We start from the raw sequence: 26,535 nt of genomic DNA, 5'->3' as shown, positions 1-26,535 counted from the left end.
TTACCCTATGAATGGCACACATACTCAATCCATGTCTCAATTGTCTCAAGGCTTAAAAATCCTTCTTTAACCCGTCTCCTCCCCTACACTGATTGAAGTGGATTTAATAGGTGACATCAATAAGGGATCATAGACTATCCAGGTGAATGCTATCTCACGGAAAGAGCAGGTGTTCCTAGTGTTTTGTACACTCACTTTTTGTCAAAATTGCTCATGCTCTGTAAATATGGTTGGGAATCATTGATAGACAGCAATATTCAAACCTTATCGCTGATGTTCAAGTAAATTTATGTCAGAATTGAGACTAGACCACTCAACAACCCCTCTTAGAAAGCCATTCTGGTGTGTCGTTGGCATTAAAATTTCTGTAATTGTGTTTTGGGTGTGTATACTTCTACTAGGCACTGTACAAGAAGGACTTCGCTCAGTTATCAACTCTCTGGGTACTAAAGGTACTGTATTGCCTGGCTGTCTGAACAGGTGAGACTACTCCGAAATGTGTCAAAACCCAGAGATGAAACCTTTCAAATAAAGTGATAACACTCTTCAAAAGGTCCCTGGAACATTAGTTGCCAGCACAAATACATGGAATTCCCCGTCAGCAATACAGTACCTCCTATCCACAAACACCTGAATCTCCATCATTTGAAAACATGAAGGGCTAAAAGTACTAGAATTATTCACCCATTCTGCTCTGCTTTGTGTACTCTGTTCAGACCTGTTTGCCTGATCCAGTATAAACCCCATCTTCTACCTGTGTGGGAAAACTATAGTAGCTACGCATTTGATTCTTTCCTGCACACAGCCCCTAGCTACAACATCTGAACTGCCACTTAATTATATATGTTAATTTATCCTGCTCATACATAATCATAACTCCTGAGGAAGCTGGTGCGATATTGCAGTTTTTTTTTTACAGCATGGTCGTGGGTCCAACTGGCCTGCTTTTTATAATCTAGAATGAAAAGGACTGGAATGCACTGAACAGCTCTACGGGAATACCCATGGTGCAATGCAACTGGACTCCCGGGGGGCCCCATGCTTCTGGCTGCCCCAGAGATGCAAATAAGATAACTTACACAATCACACATTTCATTTGAAGTTAGCCAACATAGTCACTTAGCACAAGGTCCCATAGCTTTACCCCAGTCTTTTCTTAGCACATGCCCTCATTCTGTTTTGAATGGACTTCAAAATGTTGAATTCTAATGCTTTTCAAAACTGGATCACTGCTACTACATTAAGACCATTGATTGTTAAAAACCATAAACTATTTAACAAGAGGAGCAAGAGCATCTCTCCCTCATAGTTTGTGACCCATTAATGACCGTAACTAAATTAAGCACTATGCTATGCTTTGTCAAAGCAAAGCATTCGTATTCTGAATAGGAAAACCTGAAATCCTAGGGAACTGTAACCAGTGTCTGGGTCTGTGGCTGGAGGTAATTATGTAACCAGTTATCCTCTGAGAATTAAAGAAACAAGACCACTGACTGAAGGTGGAAGTGTGTGATGTGAGAGATTCCCTATGGCACTACAATACTGTCATCTCACTCAACTGCCATGCAAACCATGGCCCAGCTCCTTAGCTTCAACAAACAATTTAGCTCAGAATGAATAGTAACATAAGAAATGTCAGGTCCTTATTGCTAGTTTTACAGTTCATTACTACTGTAGCTACGCCTCCCTGAGTGTACTTTACTACCTATTAATGGTACCTAATTCCTAGTAGTGGTAGAATAGAAACCCATATATCGGCCAGATAAGGTGCCAAACACTTGCCCTCTGCTGGTGAGAGATTAGCCAAAATAGACACTGATGGCACACGGCCCCTCTCCATCCATCCACCAGAGAGCCTGTTGCTGTGAAGGTTAATCCACAACCCCAGCCTTGTCAACAGGTCTCACCTGAGGGCAAGGACCTTTCATTGTGACATAACTAATTCAATAACACCTGTTGACTATGAGCTTGAACAACACCTAATGGAAATCTATACCTACTCCTTTGGGAGATCAGTGTTCAGCAAGTGTTCTGTTTATGGTTTTGGTTGGATTTAGTTCAATCTCATTGATTGTGCATGCTGCGATGTCCATCATCAACAACACTAAAGTCACTATATTGGAGTCCTGAATACACTCAAGATAGTGATGCAGGAGCAGCAATGGCTCAAAGTCCTCTCTCAGCTGGTCTTATAAGACAAAGGGGTATGTTTGCTCATCACAGACAACATAATGAACACTATCCTTTGTGGATTCTGGAAGCCACTGCATGATAATGTAGTTGCTAAGTTATTGAGATGTAATAACAATGTAATAAACATTGTTGCCATTGTACGCAACACTGTTTACTAATTTGTTACCATAACACATTCATTCAAGTATTGCATGTATGATCCATGTATGATCATGTACCTGCCACGAGCTGGATGGAATCTCAGCGAATTTCCCGAGTCCTCCGAAGGTGTAGCATCTGTACATATGGTCCAGGGACTCGGAGCAGTGCCAAAGTAAGCCGAAGCTCACCGAGTCCTTGTTTTTCAGATGGTCCTTGACAATCCACGCAGATGATATAAAACTGAAACTACAAATAGCGACCAGAGCGGAGGACAGGAAGACCCAAAAGCAGCCCACACAGCTGAACATCCTCGCAGCTTGGGGCAACGAGTAGCTCAGAGACAGATCGATCCCAACCCCGGCTTCTTTCTTCTTCCGATCCAGCAATGAATGCATTTGGAGCTCACACACCCAGAAGAGATCAACTGAAGCTCTCCCCAACAAATTTTACACCAGCAGCAACAGAACTAGTTAACAATTTGTTATCCGTGATGATTTAAAAGGATATTCCAGTGACCCAAACATCGGCTCGTGATTTCATAAAAGAGTCAAACATGAGCACTTCTAGGTAAACAAGCTGCCACCTCAACAAGAAGTAATGTCTCCTTTAAATAGGCTATCCGCGACTATACTTGAGAATCTAGAAATATGAGTCACAAATGCTGTTTGTCACACCCGAAACAGAGTTGCGCAACTGTCATTCCGTAGATGGTCGCCGCATGGAAATATGGAACTATCAAATTATCTTAATCGAATTTATTTTACTCACGAGATGCAAAATAAAACATATGTTAGTGTTGCTGTGTATAGGTCCGGGTATTTGAGTCGCCGCGCTTTGTTCAGCAGGAGAAGCAGTGGTTTTGGTTACGCGTGGTAACCAGTGGGCAACACAACAAAGGTGTCCACGTTAGCGCGCGCGTCATTGCGCACAGGGAATACTCAAGTGGGCGTATCCCCATCAAGAGAAATGTTGAACACCTTCACTTGTGTCCTCATGTTACTTACGGTAGGTAAATACATGTTTAGAGCAAAGTGATACTAAACCACAAAGATTGCCCATTTGGCTAAACATATGCTAAAGTGCCCATGTTTTACTACAATTGTCTGTGGGAAACAAGAGGAACTAATATTTACAGTGAAATAACCTAGTCCTAATTATTATTGGACAAAACGCTATTTTTGTCGTTTAAACAAACATCCAAATCACTGAATATTATATACTTATTGCTAATCATTTGTAGTTAGACATTTATCTTTCTCATTTATGTTTCAATACAGTCCACATTAACCAGTGGGGGGCAAATGGCATTGCAACAAGAAAAATCAGATTTTGCTATTTGATAACGTTGCCTACTTTAGCTACAATATAGGCAGAAAAGTTTAATTACATGAATGCCATAAAATACTTACAATAAAGTATATCATACTGTACAACATAAAATGAGGATAAAACAATTTGGATGAGCAAAACTGCAGCAACAACACCAATAGAGCTTATGCAAAAGCTTACCACACACTTGAAACTGCACTGGGATGAGCATTAATTTGCTGAATTACAGGTTGCATTACCATCTGGCAATACTAGAGGTTAAATACCCAAGTGCAATTAACAACGTGATGGCCACAAACTATGACCAGCCAACAAGCTAATGACGACTGAAATAGAGCCAAATCCATCCCTGTTTGGCAGCAGACAAGATTTCATACATAATCAGTGCAAAGAGAAAGAAGTCTGTAACTTTCCATCATTAGTAGCATTTCTGTCCCTTCTGTATAAAAAACTAAATAGACAAACACAAGGCAAACATTTCAATAATATATATATATATTTAAATCAAACACAATTTAAATATATTATAGATTAAGAACACATAGGTCAGAGAAACAATATTAGCGGTACATAGTACCAAAATAGTATTTTCTGGTTCTTTTCCACACATCTCAATGAGGTTCAAGCAAAGTCATAATAATCTTAACATTACTGAGTACACTTCAATGAGATTTGCTTAAACATTGCTTTCGACAGTACATACAAAAAAGAAAACTGCAACAATCACCATAAAAAATAACTAACATTAATATATGGGGGTAAACCAGAAATCTACATATTTATAACAATACATGGAGTAGCCTGGAGTTCTTCTTTCATTGCAACCGTAGCATGTCTTCTTCAGGCCATAATACGACATATCTATTCATTAGCCTATGCTCTCTAATGATATGGACAAGGTGCCAGGGGTCGCCAGAGCTACAGGTAGATGGTAAGACCAGGAAATCAAGAAGGTCCATTCCAGTTTGACTGTAACATGTCTGACCTGCTCTAGAAAGTACATTTGGGCACAGCCAGGAGGGTAGGAAAGGAAAACTCTGACTCACCATCTCATCATAGTAACCCACCCCACTGACAAAATACACCAGGACTGCCAAGGAATATAAGCAGGATACGCATCTGCCCCTATTTCCAGCTGGAATTTGTGGGGCATTAGTCTGACCACTTTCAAATTGATTTAATCTAAAAACAAAGAATGAGGAATGGGCAAAGGCGGTAGTGGTGGTTGGGTTACGGAGAGAAGATGGCGAGGACAACCTAGTCTTCTTAGTGATTGCTTAGTGAAGGATGCTTCAGGCCCCTGCAGGCTCCCTCTTAGATGGCATGGTAACAGAAGTAACCACGGCAGCACCATTGCTTTCTGAAGTGCTGCTCTTTCTGACAGCTCCCGTTCAGCACCATTTTGCGTCCTTGTTTGTCATCCCTCCTTTTTGTTCTGGAAGGAAGGAAGTCGGGTGCTCTTTGTGCATCCGCCTTGTTGGCTTCATAGATACCTTCATAGTGTTACGACGATATACTTCAAGTCTTTCGCTCACGCACATATATTCACACACAAACCAGTACAAGTTGATGCAGGAGATGATGGAATGCTTTTGTTCTTCTACTTTCATTGATGTGTTTCACCATAAGGTGAATCCAGTGTGCAGTTCATCACTGGACTAGGTGACATCCGTCTGTCACGGTCTGTCTCTATAGGATGAAGGGAGTGACAATCTTTTGGTTCTCTACTGGAGGGTCATAACTAGGGAGAGAGATGGATAATGAAACATGGACAATCATCATACAACAGTAAACTTGTCATGACTGAAGTCATTTTATTTGATATAGTTGACTACTGTATTAGATAAATGCAATGGCTTGGGGCATACAGATATCCGGAACAATTTGACATACTTTAGTGGATTTGTCAGGACTGTTGTGGTGCGCCTGGTGTACTACGTCATTGACGATCATCTTAGCGATCTTCCAGGCCATTTCCTCCTGGGCCTAAACACACATAGAAAAGTTACAATTCAATATGTTCATCATTCCTATTATTCATTAGTTCAAACGGATTGAACACAAGAGGAGCTTGTTTTGTTGGTGTACACACCTCGTCTGAGTTGCCTTGAACAAGTTTCTTCATGGCTAGAGAAAGTATGGAACCTGTGAGGAGAGAGAGAAGAGTGAGTGAAGAAGATGTAAATATTCAGAGGACAAGCCTCTCATCTATTGTTCCTCTGAAACAGGTATTCCCAAACTGGGGTAAGCAATGCCATTGGGGGTACAGCAAATAAAAATGTGATTCACATAAAGTTAAATAATAATAACATTTTCAAACAGCCCATTTATGTTTTCCAACGGGGCTATACATTTGGGTGAGATTTTTTTCTCACCTGAGTAGCCTCGTTTCACTGCCAAAAATAAAATGACACCATCTAGTGTTTAACGAAACAACAACACAATGTCAAATACAGGTAGCCTAGTCAAATAATGAACATCTAATCACATTAACTGTTACTCTCTCGTGGGTATTCCACTAACGTTCCGTATGTAGCCAAACGTAGCTGTTGCTCATTGCATTTGCTCGAAAATGTATAAATGGTTAAAAAAAGTAAGGCCCACGTCCATAAAGACACATACCAGCTCTACTGGTAGTACTGCTACTACCAGCAGTACTACACCTGCACCTGTCGACGACAAGTTGTTCTGCTTCCACAAGCACATCCAATGCTAGTATCAGTAATTCTACATTTGTTGTTAGCCCAGCTAGCATGGACTATGACAGTTGTGAATCTGATGCAGCTGAAGAGCTACTGCCCCCTTACCCGGGAAAGCACCGCTCAACAGACAGGGAGGGACGTTGGACCATCGAAGAGGCTCAAATAGGATGAGATCTACATTGACTTGGGGTTCACTTAGATTGGGAGTAGTGCCTTTCCTCAGCCACAGTGTGTAATATGTGCAAAAGTACTATCTCACAACTTGATGAATCCTTCACTCTTGTGCAGACATTTAGAAACAAAACATGCCAATATGAAAAATAAGCCACAAGAGTGTTTGGAGCGAGAATTAAGACTACTTTCAAGTAGTAAGACATATATATGTATAAAAGCAACAGATACCATTAATAAGAAGGGGCTAGAAGCATCTTATATGGTGAGCTTCCGATTGGCTAGGATAGGCTAGAGCCATACTATTGTGGAGGACTTCATTCTTCCTGCTGCCGCAGATATGGCTGGGGCAATGCTGGGGGAAACGGCATTGCTGGGGGAAACAACACTGTTTCACGACAAATTGGTGACATGTCAGGAGATATTTTGAAACAATTACTGCTTCGCATACAAGCCAGTGAATTCTATGCATTACAGCTGGATGAGTCAACAGACGTGGTGGTCCTGGCACAGCTCCTGGTATATGTCTGTTACGTTTATGAGGGGTCAATTAAGGAAGACATCCTCTTCTGCAAACCACTGGAAACCAGGACAACCGGAAATTACATTTTTAAAGTTCTGGACAGCTTTGTGACATCAAATTACTTTGGTTGGTCAAGATGTGTTGGTATCTGTACTGATGGCGCAAAAGCCATGACAGGGAGACATAGTGGAGTGCAGTTGCTCCCAACGCCACTTGGGTACACTGCAGCATCCACCGAGAGACTTAAGCTGCCAAGGGAATGCCTGACAGTTTGAAATACACTTGTGTATTTTCTGCACTATGCAATGATGTGGGCAGCGACCATGTACAGCTTTTACAACACACAGAAATGAGTTGATTATCAAAGGGGCAAAGTATTAACACGTTTTTAATTTTTTTTATTGGGAGACGAGCTTAAAGTTCTTTACTGACCATCATTTTCACTTGTCTGACCACTGATTTCTCACACGTCTGGCCTATCTGGGTGATGTTTTTTCCTCACCTGAATGATCTGAATCTAGGATTACAGGGACTCTCCTCAACTACATTCAATGTGCGGGACAAAACTGAGCCTATGATTAAGAAGTTGGAGCTCTTCTCTGTCTGCATTAACAAGGACAACACACAGGTCTTTCCATCATTGTATAATTTGTTTGTGTACAAATTAACTCAGGCTTATGGACAATGTAAAATGTGACATAGCAAAGCACCTGAGTGGGTTGGGTGAGCAATTACCCAGGTACTTTCCCGAAACGGATGACACTAACAACTGGATTCGTTATCCCTTTCATGCCCTGCCTCCAGTCCACTTACCGATATCTGAACAAGAGAGCCTCATCAAAATTGCAACAAGCGGTTCTGTGAAAATCTTATTTAAAATCGGAAGCCACTGCCAGATTTCTGGATTGGGCTGCGCTCAGAGTATCCTGCCTTGGCAAATCACACTGTTAAGACACTGATGCCCTTTGCATCCACATACAGTGGGGCAAAAAAAGTATTTAGTCAGCCACCAATTGTGCAAGTTCTCCCACTTAAAATGATGAGAGAGGCCTGTAATTTTCAAGTGGGAGAATTGGTGGCTGACTAAATACTTTTTTGCCCCACTGTACCTATGTGAGAGTGGATTCTCAGCCCTCACTAGCATGAAAATGAAATACAGGCACAGACTGTGTGTGGAAAATTATTTGACTGAGACTCTCTCCAATACAACCCAACATTGCAGAGTTATGTGCATCCTTTCAAGCACACCCTTCTCAACCTGTGGTGAGTTATTCACAATTTTCAATGAACAAATAAAGTTTTATATGTAAGATGGCTAAATAAAAGGGCTAAATGATTGATTATTATAATTTTATTATTTGTTCCCTGGTCCTATAAGAGCTCTTTGTCACTTCCCACGAGCCAGGTTGGGACAAAAACTCACACTCATTCTTGTTATTATTTTTTAAATTACCCCTTTTTCTCCCTAATTTCGTGGTATCCAATTAGTAGTTACAGTCTTGTCCCATCACTGCAACTCCCGTACGGACTCAGGAGAGGCAAAGGTCGAGAGCCGTGCGTCCTCCGAAACACAACCCAACCAAGCCGCACTGCTTCTTGACACAATGCCCACTTAACCCGGAAGCCAGCCGCACCAATGTGTCGGAGGAAACACCGTACACCTGGCAACCGTGTCAGCGTGCACTGGGCCCGGCCCGCCACAAGAGCCTCTAGAGCGTGATGGGACAAGGACATCCCTGCCGGCCAAACCCTCCCCTAACCAATATGATGCTGGGAAAATTGTGCGCCGCCCCATGTGTCTCCCGGGCGCGGCCGGCTGTGACAGAGCCTGGACTCAAACCCAGAATCTCTAGTGGCACAGCTAGCACTGCGATGCAATGCCTTAGATCACTGCGCCACTCGGGACGCTCCACTCATTCTTATGTTTAAGAAATGTATCGTATAGTGTGTGTGTGTGTGTGGCGGGCTTACGATTGCAAAAAACAACATTTGAGAGTGCGCTGACCCTGGTGCTAGAGGGGGTACGCAGCTGGATATTGAATGTTTGAAGGGGTACGGGACTATAAAAGTTTGGGAACCACTGCTCTGAAAGATACTAGACATATGAGGTACATTTATCACAGCACAGAATTCTCTTGGAATGCGATCGATGCATTTGGAAGAAACTGAGGGCTGGAAAAGTTGGTTTATGATTAGAGCAATGAAATCTACTAAGAAAATGCATTCAACATATACAGGTTTAGTCCAGGACTTTTATATGGATTTCTTCTGTTCTCAGAGAACATTCTCTTCTAAGAAGTCCTAAATATTATATTCATGTTATACTGTATAGTCTTTTATAAGAACTAAAAGCGCCTTGCGTTGTATTTGGGGTGCCCCACATATTTAAACCTACTTTCTTTTTGCGGTTAGGATTAGAATAAAAGACAATACCCACACCATGCATGCTTGAGAGACATGACACAAATTATACAGGCAACAATGAACAGTAGAGAGAGAAAAAAAGGAGAGAAGAGAGAGGGCAAAGAGAGAAAATAAGAGAAAAGAGAAGTAGAGAAAGAAAGGTATAGATTGTCAATGTAAATTACCCTTGGATTTCTTCACATCCGGCTCTGGTTCGGCCTCCCTGATGAACTGGCCCAGCTCGTTCACTTTCCCAAACGTCATTCTTCTGAATAGAGAGGGGACATAGCCAATGATGTCATAGATACCAGATATCTATGGAGACAGCACCCTGTTACTAGACTGGTCCCACATTAGTTTGTGCTGTACAGCCAACTCCTATCGGCGTTGTCATTTGGTCCCAGCACAAACAGATCTGGGACCAGGCTAATCTCTTACTGCAACTAGGACACTACTGGGGCTGCACTATATCAGCCTGTGTGTTTGGCCTATTAGACTGCTATAAGGTAATGGGGATAACCTACAAATCTGCGGTCACACTGAGGACCGCATGGTGGAGTCTTTGAAAATATGCTTTTTAACATCATATATTCATTCATAACATGTTTGTATTTGGAGTGGTTTAGGTAACACATCAGTGGCCATTACACTGGCTTTACTTAGCTTGCATCAAAAGAACCCTTTTGGGAATATTACATTAGTAAAATCAGGCTAGTTCAGGGGTAGAAATGGGGGAAATTTAGCACCATTATTTGACTATTTTCTAAAATATCATCCAGTAGAGAAACATATGGGTAAAAAAACACCAGATCAAATAGTTGAAATAATAAATGTTGTTTACAAACGACAATACTTAGAGAATGCTGAAAATGTATATCTGAGAAGGCCAGAGGAGGTTATGCAGATTTACCCAGCGTAGGGGCGCTGGTACAGGGACTCTGGATCCAAACTGGCTATGTCCACCGTTATCGCCTCGTCAAAATTTTTCAGGATTTTCACTGCTGCCACCTTTTTGGTAGCTTGCTGTAATGAGAACAAATATAATACTTTGCACAGTTAGAGAAGAACTAGAGGGAATAATATTCCACATACGAAGCTATTTACTCAAAGTTCATTATCTCCTAAACGGTTCAGGAGGGAAAATGACTAACAGACAAAGGTACAAGTGCTACTGCTGTTGAACAATCATTCATTCATTCGAGTGCACATAGACAAACTTTTCAAAATGTCTCATGAAATTAGGAAAATGTCAGGGTGTGAGTAGGTCAAGTGTGGGGTTATCTACCTGGGTTTGAGAACCCTCGGTAGCATTGGTGCTGCGGTCACCATCTGGGGCCACGCCTTGACCGGGAGCGCTGGCCAGGACAAACTCATCCGCTCGGACAGAGTTGATAAGGTCACTCAGATACTTGTAGTAAAGGTTACTCGACAGGAAGCCTGGCATGTAGACCTGAGGGAAGAAAAATGACATGAACTTCAAATTAGCAAACTTGAACTTGAAAATGCAAGAGGGACATGCCTTTCAGTCATAAAGGTCTTCCGTTTTCTTCAGAGAATGGCAAAGTGTTTCAGCATCATCCCTAGCCTTTGGCAACAACATAGTAACTCAAAGCCAGTTGAAGTCGGAAGTTTACATACACGTAGTTTGTAGTCATTAAAACTCGTTTTTTTCAACCCCTCCACAAATTTCTTGTTGACTGTAGTTTTGGCAAGTTGGTTAGAACATCTACTTTGTGCATGACACAAGTTATTTTTCCAACAATTGTTTACAGACAGATTATTTCACTTATAATTCACTGTTTCACAATTCCAGTGGGTCAGAGGTTTACATACACTAAGTTGACTGTGCCTTTAAACAGCTTGGGAAATTCCAGAAAATTATGTCATGCTTTTAGAAGCTTCTGATTGACTCAAATTATGTCAATTAGCCTATCGGAGGTGGACCTGTGGATATATTTCAAGGCCTACCTTCAAACTCAGTGCCTCTTTGCTTGACATCATGGGAAAATCAAAAGAAATCAGCCAAGACCTCAGAAAAAAAAATAGACCTCAACAAGTCTGGTTCATCCTTGGGAGCAATTTCCAAACGCCTGAAGGTACCACGTTCATCTGTACAAACAATAGTACGCAAGTATAAACACCATAGGACCACGCAGCCGTCAGACCGCTCAGGAAGGAGACGCGTTCGGTCTCCTAGAGATGAACGAACTTTGGTGCAAAAAGTGCAAGTCAATCCCAGAACAACAGCAAAGGACCTTGTGAAGATGCTGGAGGAAACATGTACAAAAGTATCTATATCCACAGTAAAACGAGTCCTATATCAACATAACCTGAAAGGCCGCTCAGCAAGGAAGAAGCCACTGCTCCAAAACCACCATAAAAAAGCCAGACTACGATTTGCAACTGCACATGGGGACAAATATCGTACTTTTTGGAGAAATGTCCTCTGGTCTGATGAAACGAAAATTGAACTGTTTGGCTATAATGACAATTGGGGGAGGCTTGCAAACTGAAAAACACCATCCCAACCGTGAAGCACGGGGGTGGCAGCATCATGTCGTGTGGGTGCTTTGTTGCAGGAGGGACTGGTGTACTTCACAAAATAGATGGCATCATGAGGTAGGAAAATGGTGTGGATATATTGAAGCAACATCTCAAGACATCAGTCAGGAAGGTCAAGCTTGGTAACAAATGGGTCTTCCAAATGGACAATGACCCCAATCATGCTTCCAAAGTTGTGGCAAAATGGCTTAAAGACAACAAAGTAAAGGCATACAAACCTGACCCACTTACACCAGCTCTGTCAGGAGGAATGGGCCATAATTCACCCAACTCATTGTGGGAAGCTTGTGGAAGGCTACCCAAAACGTTTGACCCAAGTTAAACAATTTAAAGGCAATGCTACCAAATACTAATTGAGTGTATGTAAACTTCTGACCCACTGGGAATGTGATGAAAGAAATACAAGCTGAAATAAATCACTCTCTACTATTATTCTGACATTTCACATTCTTAAAATAAAGTGGTGATCCTAACTGGCCTAAGACAGGGAATTTTTACTAGGATTAAATGTCAGGAATAGTGAAAAACTGAGTTTAAATGTATTTGGCTAAGGTGTATGTAAACTTCCGACTTCAACAGTATATTTATTGCTCTGGTACCACTACCTTCAATAACTCCAAAGGACAATAACCCCATAACCCCTGGTAATCTAAACCTTATGGTTCAATCTAATAATGTTGTTTTTTAATCTAATTTCCTAGTGATTTTACAGTTGAGAGTTTTCAGAGTGACCCCTGTGTGTCCCGTATCAACAAATGTATTTGACCCAGGTTAAGAGAGTTGGGCCAGTAACCGGAAGGTCTCTGGTTTGAATCCCCGAGCCGACTAGGTGAAACATCTGTCTGTGCCCTTCAGCAAGGCCCTTACCTCTAATCGCTCCTGTAAGTCACTCTGAATATGAGTGTCTGCTAAATGACAATTTATTTTTGTTTTTAAGTAAAATGTTACTGTGTGACTTTCAACCCCTCACCTTTTCCATGGTGGTCCAGGCCTGTCTGAGAGGAGTGGTGAAGCAGTCTGGTAGAGGCCCTCCTTCCCGGCATATATTAGACTCTATCTCCATCCGCACAGAGTCATCGAAACCCAGCGGTTTGGTGGCTTGGAGTGAGAAATACCTGGGGAGGGAACATATCCCACCACTATTAAACTGGTGTCCTAATAAACAAGCCAGACTGAGTAATGCTGTGGGGTTTAGGCAAAGATTTTGTGAAGGCAAATATATAGTAAAGGCAAATACAGTGCATTGCGAAAGTATTCAGCCCCCTTGAACTTTGCAACCTTTTGCCACATTTCAGGCTTCAAACATAAAGACTTGATTACACACAGGTGGATTGTATTTATCATCATTAGTCATTTAGGTCAACATTGGATCATTCAGAGATCCTCACTGAACTTCTGGAGAGAGTTTGCTGCACTGAAAGTAAAGGGGCTGAATAATTTTGCACGCCCAATTTTTCAGTTTTTGATTTGTTAAAAAAGTTTGAAATATCCAATAAATGTCATTCCACTTCATGATTGTGTCCCACTTGTTGTTGATTCTTCACAAAAAAATACAGTTTTATATCTTTATGTTTGAAGCCTGAAATGTGGCAAAAGTTCGCAAAGTTCAAGGGGGCCGAATACTTTCGCAATGCACTGTATATAGTAAAGGCAAATATATAGTAAAGGCAAATATATAATAAAGACAAATATAGTGTAAAGACAAATACAGTGTAAAGACAATGATGGTGTGAAACCAAAAATATTAAGCAAATACACTCAGTGGCCAGTTTATTAGGTACACCCATCTAGTACCGGCTCGGACCCACTTTTCCTCCAAAACAGCCGAATTCTCTGGGGAATGGATTCTACAAGGTGTCGGAAATTTTCCACAGGGATGTTTGTCCATGCTGACACAATGGCATCATGCAGTTGCTGCAGATTTTGAAGGCAGTACATTCATGTTGTGAACAGCCTGTTCCATCTCATCCCGAAGATGCTCTATTGCAGTGGTCACCAACCTTTTGAGTCAAGATCACTTTGAGTCAAAATGCAAGCCAAGATTTACTACTCAGATTTTTTTCTCTCCAAACAGGACTTAAAAAAATATATAAACCCATGCAACATTAACCAATTGAAAACAGTTCTGTAGCAATAAGGTTTGTGCAGTAGGCTATAGGCCCAATAAATTATCACTGTATATTGGCTCTGCTTCAATTGCCCTGCCAATGTTGTTCTTCTCAGACCATTTTGAAATTATATTTTAACATTTTAGGTATATGATCACACTGGTAATAGATCATTTGTTGTATTACTTGTGAGGCACAGCTGAGTGAGCTCAATCTTTTTTTCTCCGCTGAGAAAAGGGGACAGACAGTCTTCCAGCTGATGGCAAAACTTAAGTCGCACTGCATTATTTCTGCCTTATGCACCAATTCATGTTGTTACTCTATGATCAGAGAAAGTTAAATATTCTTTGATATTCGAAAAGACAAGCCGCTAATAATAACAATGTTAGCTTATCGGAAAACGTTGCTATACTCATTCATTGCAGCTGTTGCAGTGCTGTTTGCAGTGTGAATGGAAGTAGGGAAAACACACATTTTATGGCTTATAAGTGTTACTCAAAAACAGCAGCTCTTTGCTGTATTCGTTGAGTCTCTCCAGTCATGGTTTTAAACGTTTAGAAATCTCACAGTATCACATTTGCTATGCGTTCGAGGCTTATTTTTACAGTCTACGGCTCGAGGAAACTTTGCAGGCACAGTGATCTGACCTCTCAATGGCCAGTGATAGTCCTATAATTGCACTTGCTTTGCTCTCTGAGCCTGCTGGGTAGGCAGAGTTCTACCATCAGACACATGAAATGATTCAAAATAGGAACACTTTGCCTTCCTGGCAATAGGGCTACTAAATAAATGCACCTACCACCAAAAGTGCAAAATATATCAAAATAGGAACACAAGGCTTTATTGTTTTTGTTTTTTTAAACCAAAATGTTTGGTGATTGACTATGAATGCCTTGGAGACCACTGCTCCAATGGGTTTGGTCAGCAACAATGTTCAGATACGCTGTGGTGTTCAATCATTGCTCAATTGGTCTCAAGGGACCTAACATGTGCCAGGAAAACATTCCTCACACCATTACATCCCCGCCACTAGCCTGTACCATTGACACCAGGCAGGATGGGGCCATGGACTCATGCTGCTTCTGCCAAATTCTGACTGACTCATCAGACTAGGGAATGTTTTTCTCAATTGTTCAGTGTTGGTGATTACGTGACCACTGAAGCTGCTTCTTCTTGTTTTTAGATGATAGAAGTGGAACACGATGTGATCGTCTGCTGCAATAGCCCATCCGTGACAAGGAGTTGTGCGTTCTGAGATTCCGTTCTGCACACCGTTGTACTGTGCCGTAATTGGTCTGTTTGTGGCCCGCCTGTTAGCTTGCAAGATTCTTGCCATTCTTCTGCGACCTCTCTCATCAACAAGTTGTTTTCACCCACAAGACTGCCACTGACTGGATGTTTTTGCTTATCACACCATTCTCAGTAAACCCTAGACAGTGTCGTGCGTGAAAAGCCCAGGAGGACGGACGTTTCTGAAATACTGAATCCGGCACGCCTGGCACCGACAACCATACCACTCAAAGTCGCTTAGTTTTGCCCATTCTAATGTTCAATCGAACAGTAACTGAATGCATCGATGCCGGTCTGCCTTCTTTATATAGCAAGCCATGGTCACGTGGCTCACTGTCTGTAGGAGCAAACCATTTTCATGAACGGGTTGGTATAACCTAATAAACTGGCCCCAGTTTATACACTGCTCCAAAAAATAAAGGGAACACTAAAATAACACATCCTAGATCTGAATGAATGAAAAATTCTTATTAAATATTTTTTTCTTTACATAGTTGAATGTGCTGACAACAAAATCACACAAAAATGATCAATGGAAATCAAATTTATCAACCCATGGAGGTCTGGATTTGGAGTCACACTCAAAATTAAAGTGGAAAACCACACTACAGGCTGTTCCAACTTTGATGTAATGTCTTTAAAACAAGTCAAAATGAGGCTCAGTAGTGTGTGTGGCCTCCACGTGCCTGTATGACCTCCCTACAACGCCTGGGCATGCTCCTGATGAGGTGGCGGATGGTCTCCTGAGGGATCTCCTCCCAGACCTGGACTAAAGCATCCGCCAACTCCTGGACAGTCTGTGGTGCAACGTGGTGTTGGTGGATGGAGCGAGACATGATGTCCCAGATGTGCTCAATTGGATTCAGGCCTGGGGAACGGGCGGTCCATAGCATCAAGGCCTTCCTCTTGCAGGAACTGCTGACACTCTCCAGCCACATGAGGTTTAGCATTGTCTTGCATTAGGAGGAACCCAGGGCCAACCGCACCAGCATATGGTCTCACAAGGGGTCTGAGGATCTCATCTCGGTACCCAATGGCAGTCAGGCTACCTCTGGCGAGCACATGGAGGGCTGTGCGGCCCCCCAAAGAAATGCCACCCCACACCATGACTGACCCACCACGAAACCGGTCATGCTGGAGGATGTTGCAGGCAGCAGAACGTTCTCCACGGCGTCTCCAGACTGTCACGACTGTCACATGTGCTCAGTGTGAACCTGCTTTCATCTGTGAAGAGCACAGGGCACCAGTGGCGAATTTGCCAATCTTGGTGTTCTCTGGCAAATGCCAAACGTCCTGCACGGTGTTGGGCTGTAAGCACAACCCCCACCTGTGGACGTCAGGCCCTCATATACCACCCTCATGGAGTCTGTTTCTGACCGTTTGAGCAGACACATGCACATTTGTGGCCTGCTGGAGGTCAATTTGCAGGGCTCTGGCAGTGCTTCTCCTACTCCTCCTTGCACAAAGGCGGAGGTAGCGGTCCTGCTGCTGGGTTGTTGCCCTCCTACGGCCTCCTCCACGTCTCCTGATGTACTGGCCTGTCTCCTTGTAGCGCCTCCATGCTCTGGACACTACGCTGACAGACACAGCAAACCTTTTTGCCACAGCTCGCATTGATGTGCCATCCTGGATGAGCTGCACTACCTGAGCCACGTGTGTGGGTTGTAGACTCCGTCTCATGCTACCACTAGAGTGAAAGCACCGCCAGCATTCAAAAGTGACCAAAACATCAGCCAGGAAGCATAGGAACTGAGAAGTGGTCTGTGGTCACCACCTGCAGAACCACTCCTTTATTGGGGGTGTCTTGCTAATTGCCTATAATTTCCACCTGTTGTCTATTCCATTTGCACAACAGCATGTGACATTTATTGTCAATCAGTGTTGCTTCCTAAGTGGACAGTTTGATTTCACAGAAGTGTGATTGACTTGGAGTTACATTGTGTTGTTTAAGTGTTCCCTTTATGTTTTTTGAGCAGTGTATATAAAGAAACGGATGGCTTACTTGTCATAGAGGATCATGGCGTCATTCTGGGCCTCCTGGCCGTCGTATTGTCCCGCCATTGCAGCCAGCTGGTCCTGGAAGTTATCTGCTGCCAGCCAGAACTGCAGGATATTCACAGCGTCCTCCTTCTCCATGTACTGGGGAGACACACAGACACACACCATGTTAGCTTCATTACCAATGACTCTTCTATTAACACCTACCATATGGCACTAATGTCAAGTAGAATAGAGAAGAATAGAATAGAAACAAATAGATTAGAAACACCAGTAGCACTAACAGCAATAACACCAATGAATAAAACAGCAATTCATATGAATTAACTTGATAACATACTGTGGTTGTGTTTAAACAACATCAATTGTGGGGTCCAGTTGTTGTGCTCACCTCAGAGAAGTAGAATAGGGCCGACTCACAGAACAAGATGTCTGCCAGAAACACTGAGCCACTGGTCAACACTTCCATCTGGTACTTACAGAAATGATGGCTGCGCAAGAATTCACTAAAGTGCCTGGGAAATATAAATATGTGATCACATTTACATTTATGATATAAGAGTGGATATACGAGTGGTTACACTTTAATCATAGGAGACAAATCATGAACCATACAGAAAACACTGGCATTCAACATTCATATGAGAAATTGTCAATCTTTCAATGGATACTAGAACATGAAGACTGGAGAATCTAAAACGTACTGTTGCTCCATGATGGAGAAGACGACTGACTGTGCAATGACAAAGCAGTTTGGGTCCACCATTCCATCCTCGCCACAGATTTTAGCTGGCAAAGTGGAGAAAGGGACTAAAACAGTCACAATCACACAACGGATTATCAATTCATCCACAAGTTAGTTATCCTGAAACTTTGTTAAATGTACTTCACAGACGAGAGAGGATTAGGGCAGATTTGATCTTTAACTAGGTCTAACCTTCATAGGAATGCATACAGTACTCATACAGTTCTGATAAAATACTCGTACAGTACACACACACACAGAGTCTGCACTGTCTTACAGTTAAAGTCAATACTAATGGCAAACAGGTGGGGGTACTCATTTCTTACCGACTATGTCGTTTCTAATCTGTTCTGTGATGGGGATGGGCCTAGCAGCGTCTGGAGAGATGTACTTGGTGAAGATGTTCACTGCATCTCTCTCTATACCTACAACACACAGGTGAAAATGGTTAACAGTCTGTCACAGGTGTCAAATTGTGTACAACTCAGATATTGTTACCTTCAACGTGCAATTCAAATAAATGAAACTTATTCTCACAGCCAGTTGTTTCACATGGTGGAGATTAGAACAAATATAGCTAATACACTACCCTTACCTAGTCAGAGTGTTGTGCAGTCATAACAGTAAGGTAGGAATATAGAGAAATTATGGTACAGACATTATGGCCCAACCCAAACATGCATAAAAACACAAATTATAGCCCAACTCATAAAAAAGGATTGTGAGAACAGCCATAGCGTCTCTCTGTAACATTCACCACCAGCCGGCTCAGACAGACTCCAGGCTACTTACTTAACCATTATTTGTACAGGTAAATTAAGAACAGATTTTGATTTACATATTTATTTATGAAGACCAGTCAAACGTACTCTTCATGAGCTTGTCTGAGAGCTCCTTGAGGGCGTGGGTGGACTGCAGCTTGAAGGGGGTCCCTGTCCTGGAATTCTGCCTGGGGGGGGTATCTTCCCTGCTGGGGGTGCCTGGCCTCTGGTCCACTAAGGAGCTAAAGGAGTCCCTGTGGACGAGCTGCACAGTGGGGCCTTCACTACTGTTACTGTTTATCTCCTGGGGGCTGGGGGTAAGGGGGTGAGATGAGGGGGGCCTGGGGACAGAGGGTAGGTCCATGTCTGGGGGGGAGGAGGGGTCGGGGGAGACAGGGGTGGAGGCAGGCTCGGCAAGGGAGCTGTGTTTGATGGAGTTGAGACTGTTGGCCCGGACCCGGCACCAGCTGGTTGAGCGGAAGCTCTCTGCCTCCAGCCAAAAGCGGACCAAGTGGTCGGACCCACGGGCCTCCTGGAACTGGATGTAGTAGGGCATAGCCACATTGTCCCGCAGGATCTGGTCCACTGTCTTAGACAGGCGTGAACGCGTCTCAGAGGCCAGGTAGTTCACACTAGAGTGCCCTGAAAACACACCATAATACTGAATAAAACCACTGTACAACCATACAGTATGATCACACTGGACCGTTCTGAAACACACAATGAACCAATCAAAACATCAATCAAACGTCTTTAGAAAGCCCTTTCTACACAATCCGTTCTTACAAAGTCTAACCCAGCCTAAACAGACACAGCGGACCACAGCATACTGAATGAAACCACACACGATCATCCACAATAAAAAAATAATACTTATCTAAAACCTATTCAACTATGGCACTGTTCCCGGGTCATATGATCAGGGAGGCCATGTGAATGTATGACTGAAGCCTGGCTGGAGGCCTCCATTACATAATGGACTAGAGTAGGAGCACTAAACAGTGATCTGGTGTTTTGTGATGAGTGTTGTGTGCTCCTAGTATCAGCTCCAGAGAGTGGGCAGGCTGCCACGTATGACTGATAACCGGCAGCTCAGCCCCCTCTCCCACCCCTTCACTCCTCTCTCCCTCCACCCCTCCCTTTCTCTCTCTCGCTCCTGTACAAGAGTTCACACCCTCAGAGCACTGTCTGGGGTCTAGTCACTGTAGCACAGTATAGTCACGCTACCCTACTGCATTTCAAGGCCCCCCCCTCCCCCAACACCGGTAAGTAAAGACCTGTCCCAGCACTATCATAAACATTACTGGTGTAGCTGGCTGCTGTGGCACTATACATATACATTTAGTGCCTGATATCTACCTATTTATGAAATGGTTCATTTAAATAGCCTACATCAGAGAAAATAAGATTTAGGGAGTTCTTATGTATCATAATCAAATAAAGTATTTGTCACATGCGCTGAATACAAGTGTTGTAGTAACTTTACCATGAAATGCTTACTTACAAGCCCTTTCCCAACAATGCAGTTAAAAGTTAAGAAAATTTGACAAATGGATAAAAATAAAATAGTAACACAATATAATAACACAAAATAACAATGATGAGGCTATACAAAGGCTATATACAAGGAATTCCGGTAACAAGGTCAGTTTACTGGGATACGAGGTAGTTGGGGTGATCGATTGAGGTAATATGTACATGTAGGTTTGGTTAGGTTAGTTGATTGATTTAAGTACTATGTACAGGTCGCCATTTAATTAACCCAGAAAACTTCAGTACAGGGTTTTTTCTGGATAAAAAGGGGCTTAGGTGGTGGGCATGGCAGAGGACATGGCAATGAGCACAGTCAGTCCGTCGGGGTGGATACATTTTAGAAAAAATATTTGAGGCCCCCATCTTGGAGGTGTTGAGAAATATTAGCATTTTTATAAAGGAATACTTTGGGATTTTGGCAATGAGGCCCTTCATCTACTTCCCAAAATGCAGATGAACTAGTGGATACCATTTGTAGGTCTCTGTGTCTAGTATGAAGAAAGTTAGATGTAGTTTTGCGAGCCAATGGTAACTAGCATTAGCACAATGACTGGAAATCTATGGGTATCTGCTAGAATAGACTTCCAGTCATTGCACTAATTTAAAAAATGTGTAGTGGATCATTTATTTTTCAGTTTTAAATAGTTTCCTGCAATTCTATGCATTTCCCATGGCTTATTTTGCTCTAAAATAAAAAATAAAATACGCAAAACAATGAATTTAGTAGTATTCATTTTATTAGTTATCCCTGACTGTCTAGCTTTTATTTGAGTTATTGTTAGTTCTTAAAGATTATATTATAAAAAAATATATAAAGGTCCATTCAATTTTCTACATACTTAAAATTTGGTCATAGTTGTTTAAGTTTACACTTAGGGTTTTTTCCAGCCTGAAAATGTATTTACAATGTATTATTTACACTGTTTGGACTTTGGTGACACAGAAAAATACTTAGGCGGCCAACCCAATGATTACAACGGCAGCAGAAAAATACCTGCAGTATGATGCATGAGATATAAGGAGTTTTCCTGATCAGGTCATGTGGTCCCTCAGGAAAAACTCTGGGCCCTAGTTATGAGTCATACTAAAAATCTTTGCTGGTAGTGTGCTGGTTGGTCAAAAGGCTAACTCATGCAGGAGTGCGTTGCAGGATTGGCCTTGAACCAATCGCTTGTGGAAAGGCCAGGCCTGTTGGTATTTAAACCAATTCAACCAGCACCATATCCACCATCTACTATTATCACATTGTATCAACTCGCTGAAGCATTGGCACACACGGTCCAGTCAGAAGGAGAACTTAAAAGAGAAAGATCATCCGTTAAAAATCACTAAATAACTTTTTTTTTTCTTTCTTAGATCTAGGATGAGTTTAGCCTTTTATTTATTTTAATTTAATTTTTCCACCCCCTTTTCTCCCCAATTTCGTGGTATCCAATTGTTAGTAGTTACTATCTTGTCTCATCGCTACAACTCCCGTATGGGCTCGGGAGAGACGAAGGTCGAAAGCCATGCGTCCTCCGAAACACAACCAAACCAAGCCGCACTGCTTCTTAACACAGCGCGCATCCAACCCGGAAGCCAGGTGCACCAATGTGTCGGAGGAAACACCGTGCACCTGGCGACCTGGTTAGCGCGCACTGCGCCCGGCCTGCCACGGGAGTCGCTAGTGCGCGATGAGACAAGCATATCCCTACCGGCCAAACCCTCCCTAACCCAGACGACGCTAGGCCAATTGTGCGTCACCCCATGGACCTCCCGTTCGCGGCTGGCTGTGACAGAGCCTGAGCTCGAACCCGGAGTCTCTGGTGGCACAGCTAGCACTGCGGTGCAGTGCCCTAGAGAGTTTAGCCTTTTAAATTATAATAAATAAGAGCGGTCACTTAATCCTGATCAGCACTTCTTCTCTGAAACGCTTGTGAATACGTTTCCTGAAAACTATGAGACAAATCAGAAGAATACTGGAGGCACATACCCAGATCCCCAAAGTGTGCAGCCTCCATGTGGCTGGGCTGTTTCTTGAGGATGGCCGTGCGTCCGTGGGCAAAGGAGTCCATGTTTGCAGAGATGGCGTTGATGGCCACATGGCTGGGCCCCGCCACCTCCAGGATGGCATGGTGGTTACGGAGGCTATGGGAGGGGGAGTGGGGGCTTGCTGGGGCTACCAGGGCTGGGGTTACAGGGGAGGAGGAGGGTGGAAACATAGGTATCTTATTTCCTTTGATCAATACAGAATGTAGGCTTCGCTTTCTAGAGAGAAACCCAAAACACCAACAAAGTATGTTATGTACGAGGTTATGGGTTCTGAAAAAGGCCTACTTCTTTAACTGAATGGTGTAGTGATCTAGTACATAACTGTGCCCAGTTAGAGCTCAGTGGGTGCTGGGACACTTGTTTTCTTTAACGCTGGGGTGTGGGGATTGCGAGACAGTGTGCTCTGTGTAAATGTTAACTTAGCCCTTTGAGCCTGTCTAAGAATATAAAATACTTCACTGGCATCTCTCTAAAAACTCATAAACCCAATCATTTAAAGTCTGAACTTTGGACATAAATTAGGCCTACTAGCTGATATATGTGTGTTATTACCTAAATCGATACATTCTCTCTCAGTACATTTACAAAGACAAATATAAACACCTACAAAAAGAGAAAGCTCAGAGGGAAATACCGCTACCTTCAAAAAAGTGAGTGAACATAACACTTCAACTAAAGAGACACTTGACTGCTTTCAAAGAACTTCACACAAGGACCTTATTTCCTCTCTATTTTCAGGGCTGCTAAAAAAATGAAACATCAGACGGCAGCAGCACAGTATTATAATTCATAATTTCAAAGTAGTAGTAGTTCGGTACCCACCTCTATTGACTTTTGCATCAACTGGTTGCTCGGGTTCCTTGCCTTTTGCTATGGGTCAAAAAGGAATTACATAGCATTGTAATTAGAGCATGCTCTAACATTTGATTCACAATGCAGGGTGAGATCAGTGACCGGAATACTGTGCCTGAGTTTCATTGTAGGGTAAAGCCATTTGGATGATGATGATGCAGTGTCACTGAAAACTTAAAGGGATAATTTGGGATTTTGGCAACACGGTCCTGAACTCGTGGATATCATTTGTATGTCTCTGCGTGCAGTTTGAAGGAAGATGCTAACTAGCAGATACCCATAGACCTCCAGTCATTGTAGCAGATACCCATAGACCTCCAGTCATTGTAGCAGATACCCATAGACCTCCAGTCATTGTGCTAATGCTAGTTAGCATTGGCTTGCCAAATTAACTTTAACTTCCTTCATACCGGGCAGAGATCTAAACATGGTATCCACAAGTTCGTCTGACTCTGTGGAAGTAGATAAAGGGCCTCATAGTCAAAATCCCGAAGTACCTTTAACTATACAGTTACATAATGGCCTAGGCCTGGTCGGGAAACAGATATGCCTGTGACAGTGGGATAACCTTGACTGTTAAGCAAACAAATAATTATAACTATTTCCCTCACTGTCATGCACAGATAAGACCAGGAGAGAGGAGCAAACTACTTGTGTGAGACTCCTAATTGGAATAGAACAGAGTTATTCTTCACATTGAAGCATGGCTGCTATCTTACAAGGTGTGTTTATTGACTAGAGTGGTGTTGGTCTATCAGCTCGATGTCACTTCATTGTCATGGTGTTACTGCAAAGAACCCTCATCATCACCATAAAGAACAGTCTGGAACCAAAGTCCTGTTTTTCTACACATTTCAGTCCTCCTCCATTACATAAAGTAACAGAATATGCCTGGTTACAATTGTGTGGTGAAAGTGAACCTTTTGCGCATGACATAAATAGTTTTCCTGAGGCGCTTTCAGTGTTCGGTAGAGAAGTAGGGGAAAGATGGAAGGCTCTTTTTCATTAGAGGCATCAGATGGTTAGCACATGGTTATGTCTACCCACCTCAAAGAGCTTTATAATTTCAATCTGTATATAAATAGGTCTCTGCATATGACTGATTGTTATCATCATCATTTCATATTATCCATGGTTTGCACTGTTGGCCAAATACTTTACAGTAGCTGTCAAGACAAATGTGTGTTGTGTGTGTTTTACTAGCCCCAGGAATGGAGGTCTATAGTTTGGGCTAGTGATTTACATGCAATCATTTTTGCTTTTATGTCTTCGGACCACAATTCCAAGGTAAATACGGAGTTAGCCTGGAGCAGTGGTCACCAACCTTTTCTGAGTCAAAATCATTTTCTGAGTCAAAATCCCTTTCTGAATCAAAATCCCATTCTGGGTCAAAATGCAAGACAAGATCTACCGCTCAGATTGAAAAATCATGACTTAAAAGCACAAACCTATGCAACACTAACCAATCAAAAACAGTTATGTAACAATGAGGTTTGTGCCGTAGGCTATTGGCCTAATACATTATCACTGCATATTGGCTATGCTTGAATTTCCCAGCCAATGTTGTTCTTCTCAAACCATTTTGAAGTTGTATTTGTATTTGTATGATCACTGGTAAAATACTATTTATTTGATTACTTGTGAGGCACAGCTGAATTTTCTCTTTTTTTTACTGGACTGGCGGCCTGAGGGGAGGGAGGGAGCAGAGGTTCTATGATCTCCTTACTCCCTATGATCAGAGAAAGTGCATTATTCCTCGATGTTAAAAAAGATAAAAGCGCAAATAATAACAAAGATAGATAATCATAACATGCGCATTGTATGGCTTATAGACAGTGCTGCATAACAACTTAAACATGAATTTACTCATAAAACTGCAGTTCTTTGCTGTATTCGTTGGTTTTAAAAGTTTTTAAATGTCACATTATCAACTTTGGTGTGCGTTTGAGGTTTCTTTTTACAGTCCTAGAGTGCGAAGAAACTGTGCAGACACCGTGATCTGAGCTATCTGATTGGCCAGCGGTGGTAATACAGTTGCACTTGATTTGCTCTCAAGGCCTGCCGGGTAGGCGGAGTTCTACCTCCAGACACATGAAACTGTTAAAAAAAAGGAACCACTTTGACTTGCCGGCGCTAGGGCAGCTGAATCAAGTGCACCTACACTCAACAGCGCGAAACGAATAAAAATAAGAATGCGAAGGCTTGATTTTATCGTTGTTTTTTTACATACATGTTTGATGATAGACTAGGAATGTCTTGGAGATCGACCGGTTGGTGACAACTAACCAATAGCCATTAAACTAAACGCCACCAAAATTTCCAACATGCCAATGAAGAATGCCTAGCCCTAAACCTACTTATAACGTTACTTGCATGGGGAGCTATCCATCCAACCACCATGGCATAGTTGACTGACATGGAAGACAGCCTGTGACCTAAACTAAAGAAACATTACCGTGAAATTATTAGGAAATCACCAAATGTAAGGCTTTCAGGTTAATTAGTATCTAGGTAATAACCAACATAATCTACATTCTCCAAGAATTCATTGCTATCGATCATGGTCAGGCATACTAGTAGCTAGCTAAGTATTAGCACCACAGCATCAGCTAGCTAACGTTAGCTACTTAACGTTAGCAGTAGCAAAAACTATTGAGAAGGAAAGCTGCATTAGCTAGATCGTGTGGCTGCCAGTTTTAGCTCTTCAGATTTGAAACACATAACTACAGAAACAAATTGGTATTTGCTACATTATCCAGCGGATATTTTGTCGGCGTGGACTTGACACAGACCTGTCAAGCGCATTCTCATCTGTCATTACTAGCCATCGCGCATTCCTCAACCTCTCCCGCGAGCCTCTTTACGCCCTTTGGCTCGCGCTAGCCGGCTATCATACTTCCTTACCTTTCCTTCTGAAAAACGACATGACGATTTTCACGCTCTGAATGTATCCTCAGCTCAATGACAACATCCCGTGGATTCCCGAGTCCCTTCATTCATATACGTCGATTCTTGACGATGGTAATGGGTTTATTTGCGACCGAGGAGAATGGGCTGTCAAATCCAAAACTTCCCCCTTCTGCGACCAGTGGCCATATTGTCAATATTGTCTCACTTCCGGACATGATGACGCGGCAGCGTTGTGGGAAACTTGCATTATTTGTTAGTGACAGTAGAGGGCAGGATCCACAGT

The 26,535-nt window shown here is 42.5% G+C and overlaps 2 protein-coding genes across 2 annotated transcripts in view; both read right to left on the bottom strand.

The window, feature by feature from the left end:
* The window catches only part of LOC110533641 (LHFPL tetraspan subfamily member 7 protein-like), a 171,815-nt gene extending 168,551 nt beyond the window's left edge, over positions 1 to 3,264 (bottom strand). Inside the window, exon 1 of the mRNA XM_021618051.3 lies at positions 2,412 to 3,264. Coding sequence (XP_021473726.1) covers positions 2,412 to 2,729 — 318 coding nt within the window. The 5' untranslated portion in view covers positions 2,730 to 3,264. The remainder of the gene's footprint in view (positions 1 to 2,411) is intronic.
* A 397-nt stretch (positions 3,265 to 3,661) lies between these two features.
* LOC110533640 (A-kinase anchor protein 10, mitochondrial) lies at positions 3,662 to 26,535 on the bottom strand. The gene is made up of 15 exons (XM_021618050.3): positions 26,247 to 26,535; positions 23,313 to 23,360; positions 22,432 to 22,626; positions 19,035 to 19,568; positions 18,492 to 18,590; positions 18,125 to 18,209; positions 17,812 to 17,935; positions 17,425 to 17,561; positions 12,995 to 13,139; positions 10,748 to 10,912; positions 10,373 to 10,485; positions 9,648 to 9,730; positions 5,756 to 5,808; positions 5,557 to 5,649; positions 3,662 to 5,404 (listed from the first exon to the last, which is right to left on the bottom strand). The coding sequence occupies exons 1-15, from the start codon at positions 26,266 to 26,268 to the stop codon at positions 5,399 to 5,401; spliced, it is 1,902 nt and encodes a 633-aa protein (XP_021473725.3). The 5' UTR covers positions 26,269 to 26,535; the 3' UTR covers positions 3,662 to 5,398.

The sequence above is a fragment of the Oncorhynchus mykiss genome, chromosome 10, assembly GCF_057628025.1.
Source record: "Oncorhynchus mykiss isolate SJ-2025 chromosome 10, ASM5762802v1, whole genome shotgun sequence".
In the NCBI taxonomy this organism is placed as follows: Eukaryota; Metazoa; Chordata; class Actinopteri; order Salmoniformes; family Salmonidae; genus Oncorhynchus; species Oncorhynchus mykiss.
Note: the sequence above shows the minus strand (reverse complement) of the source record. Positions and strands in the feature narration are given on the sequence as shown.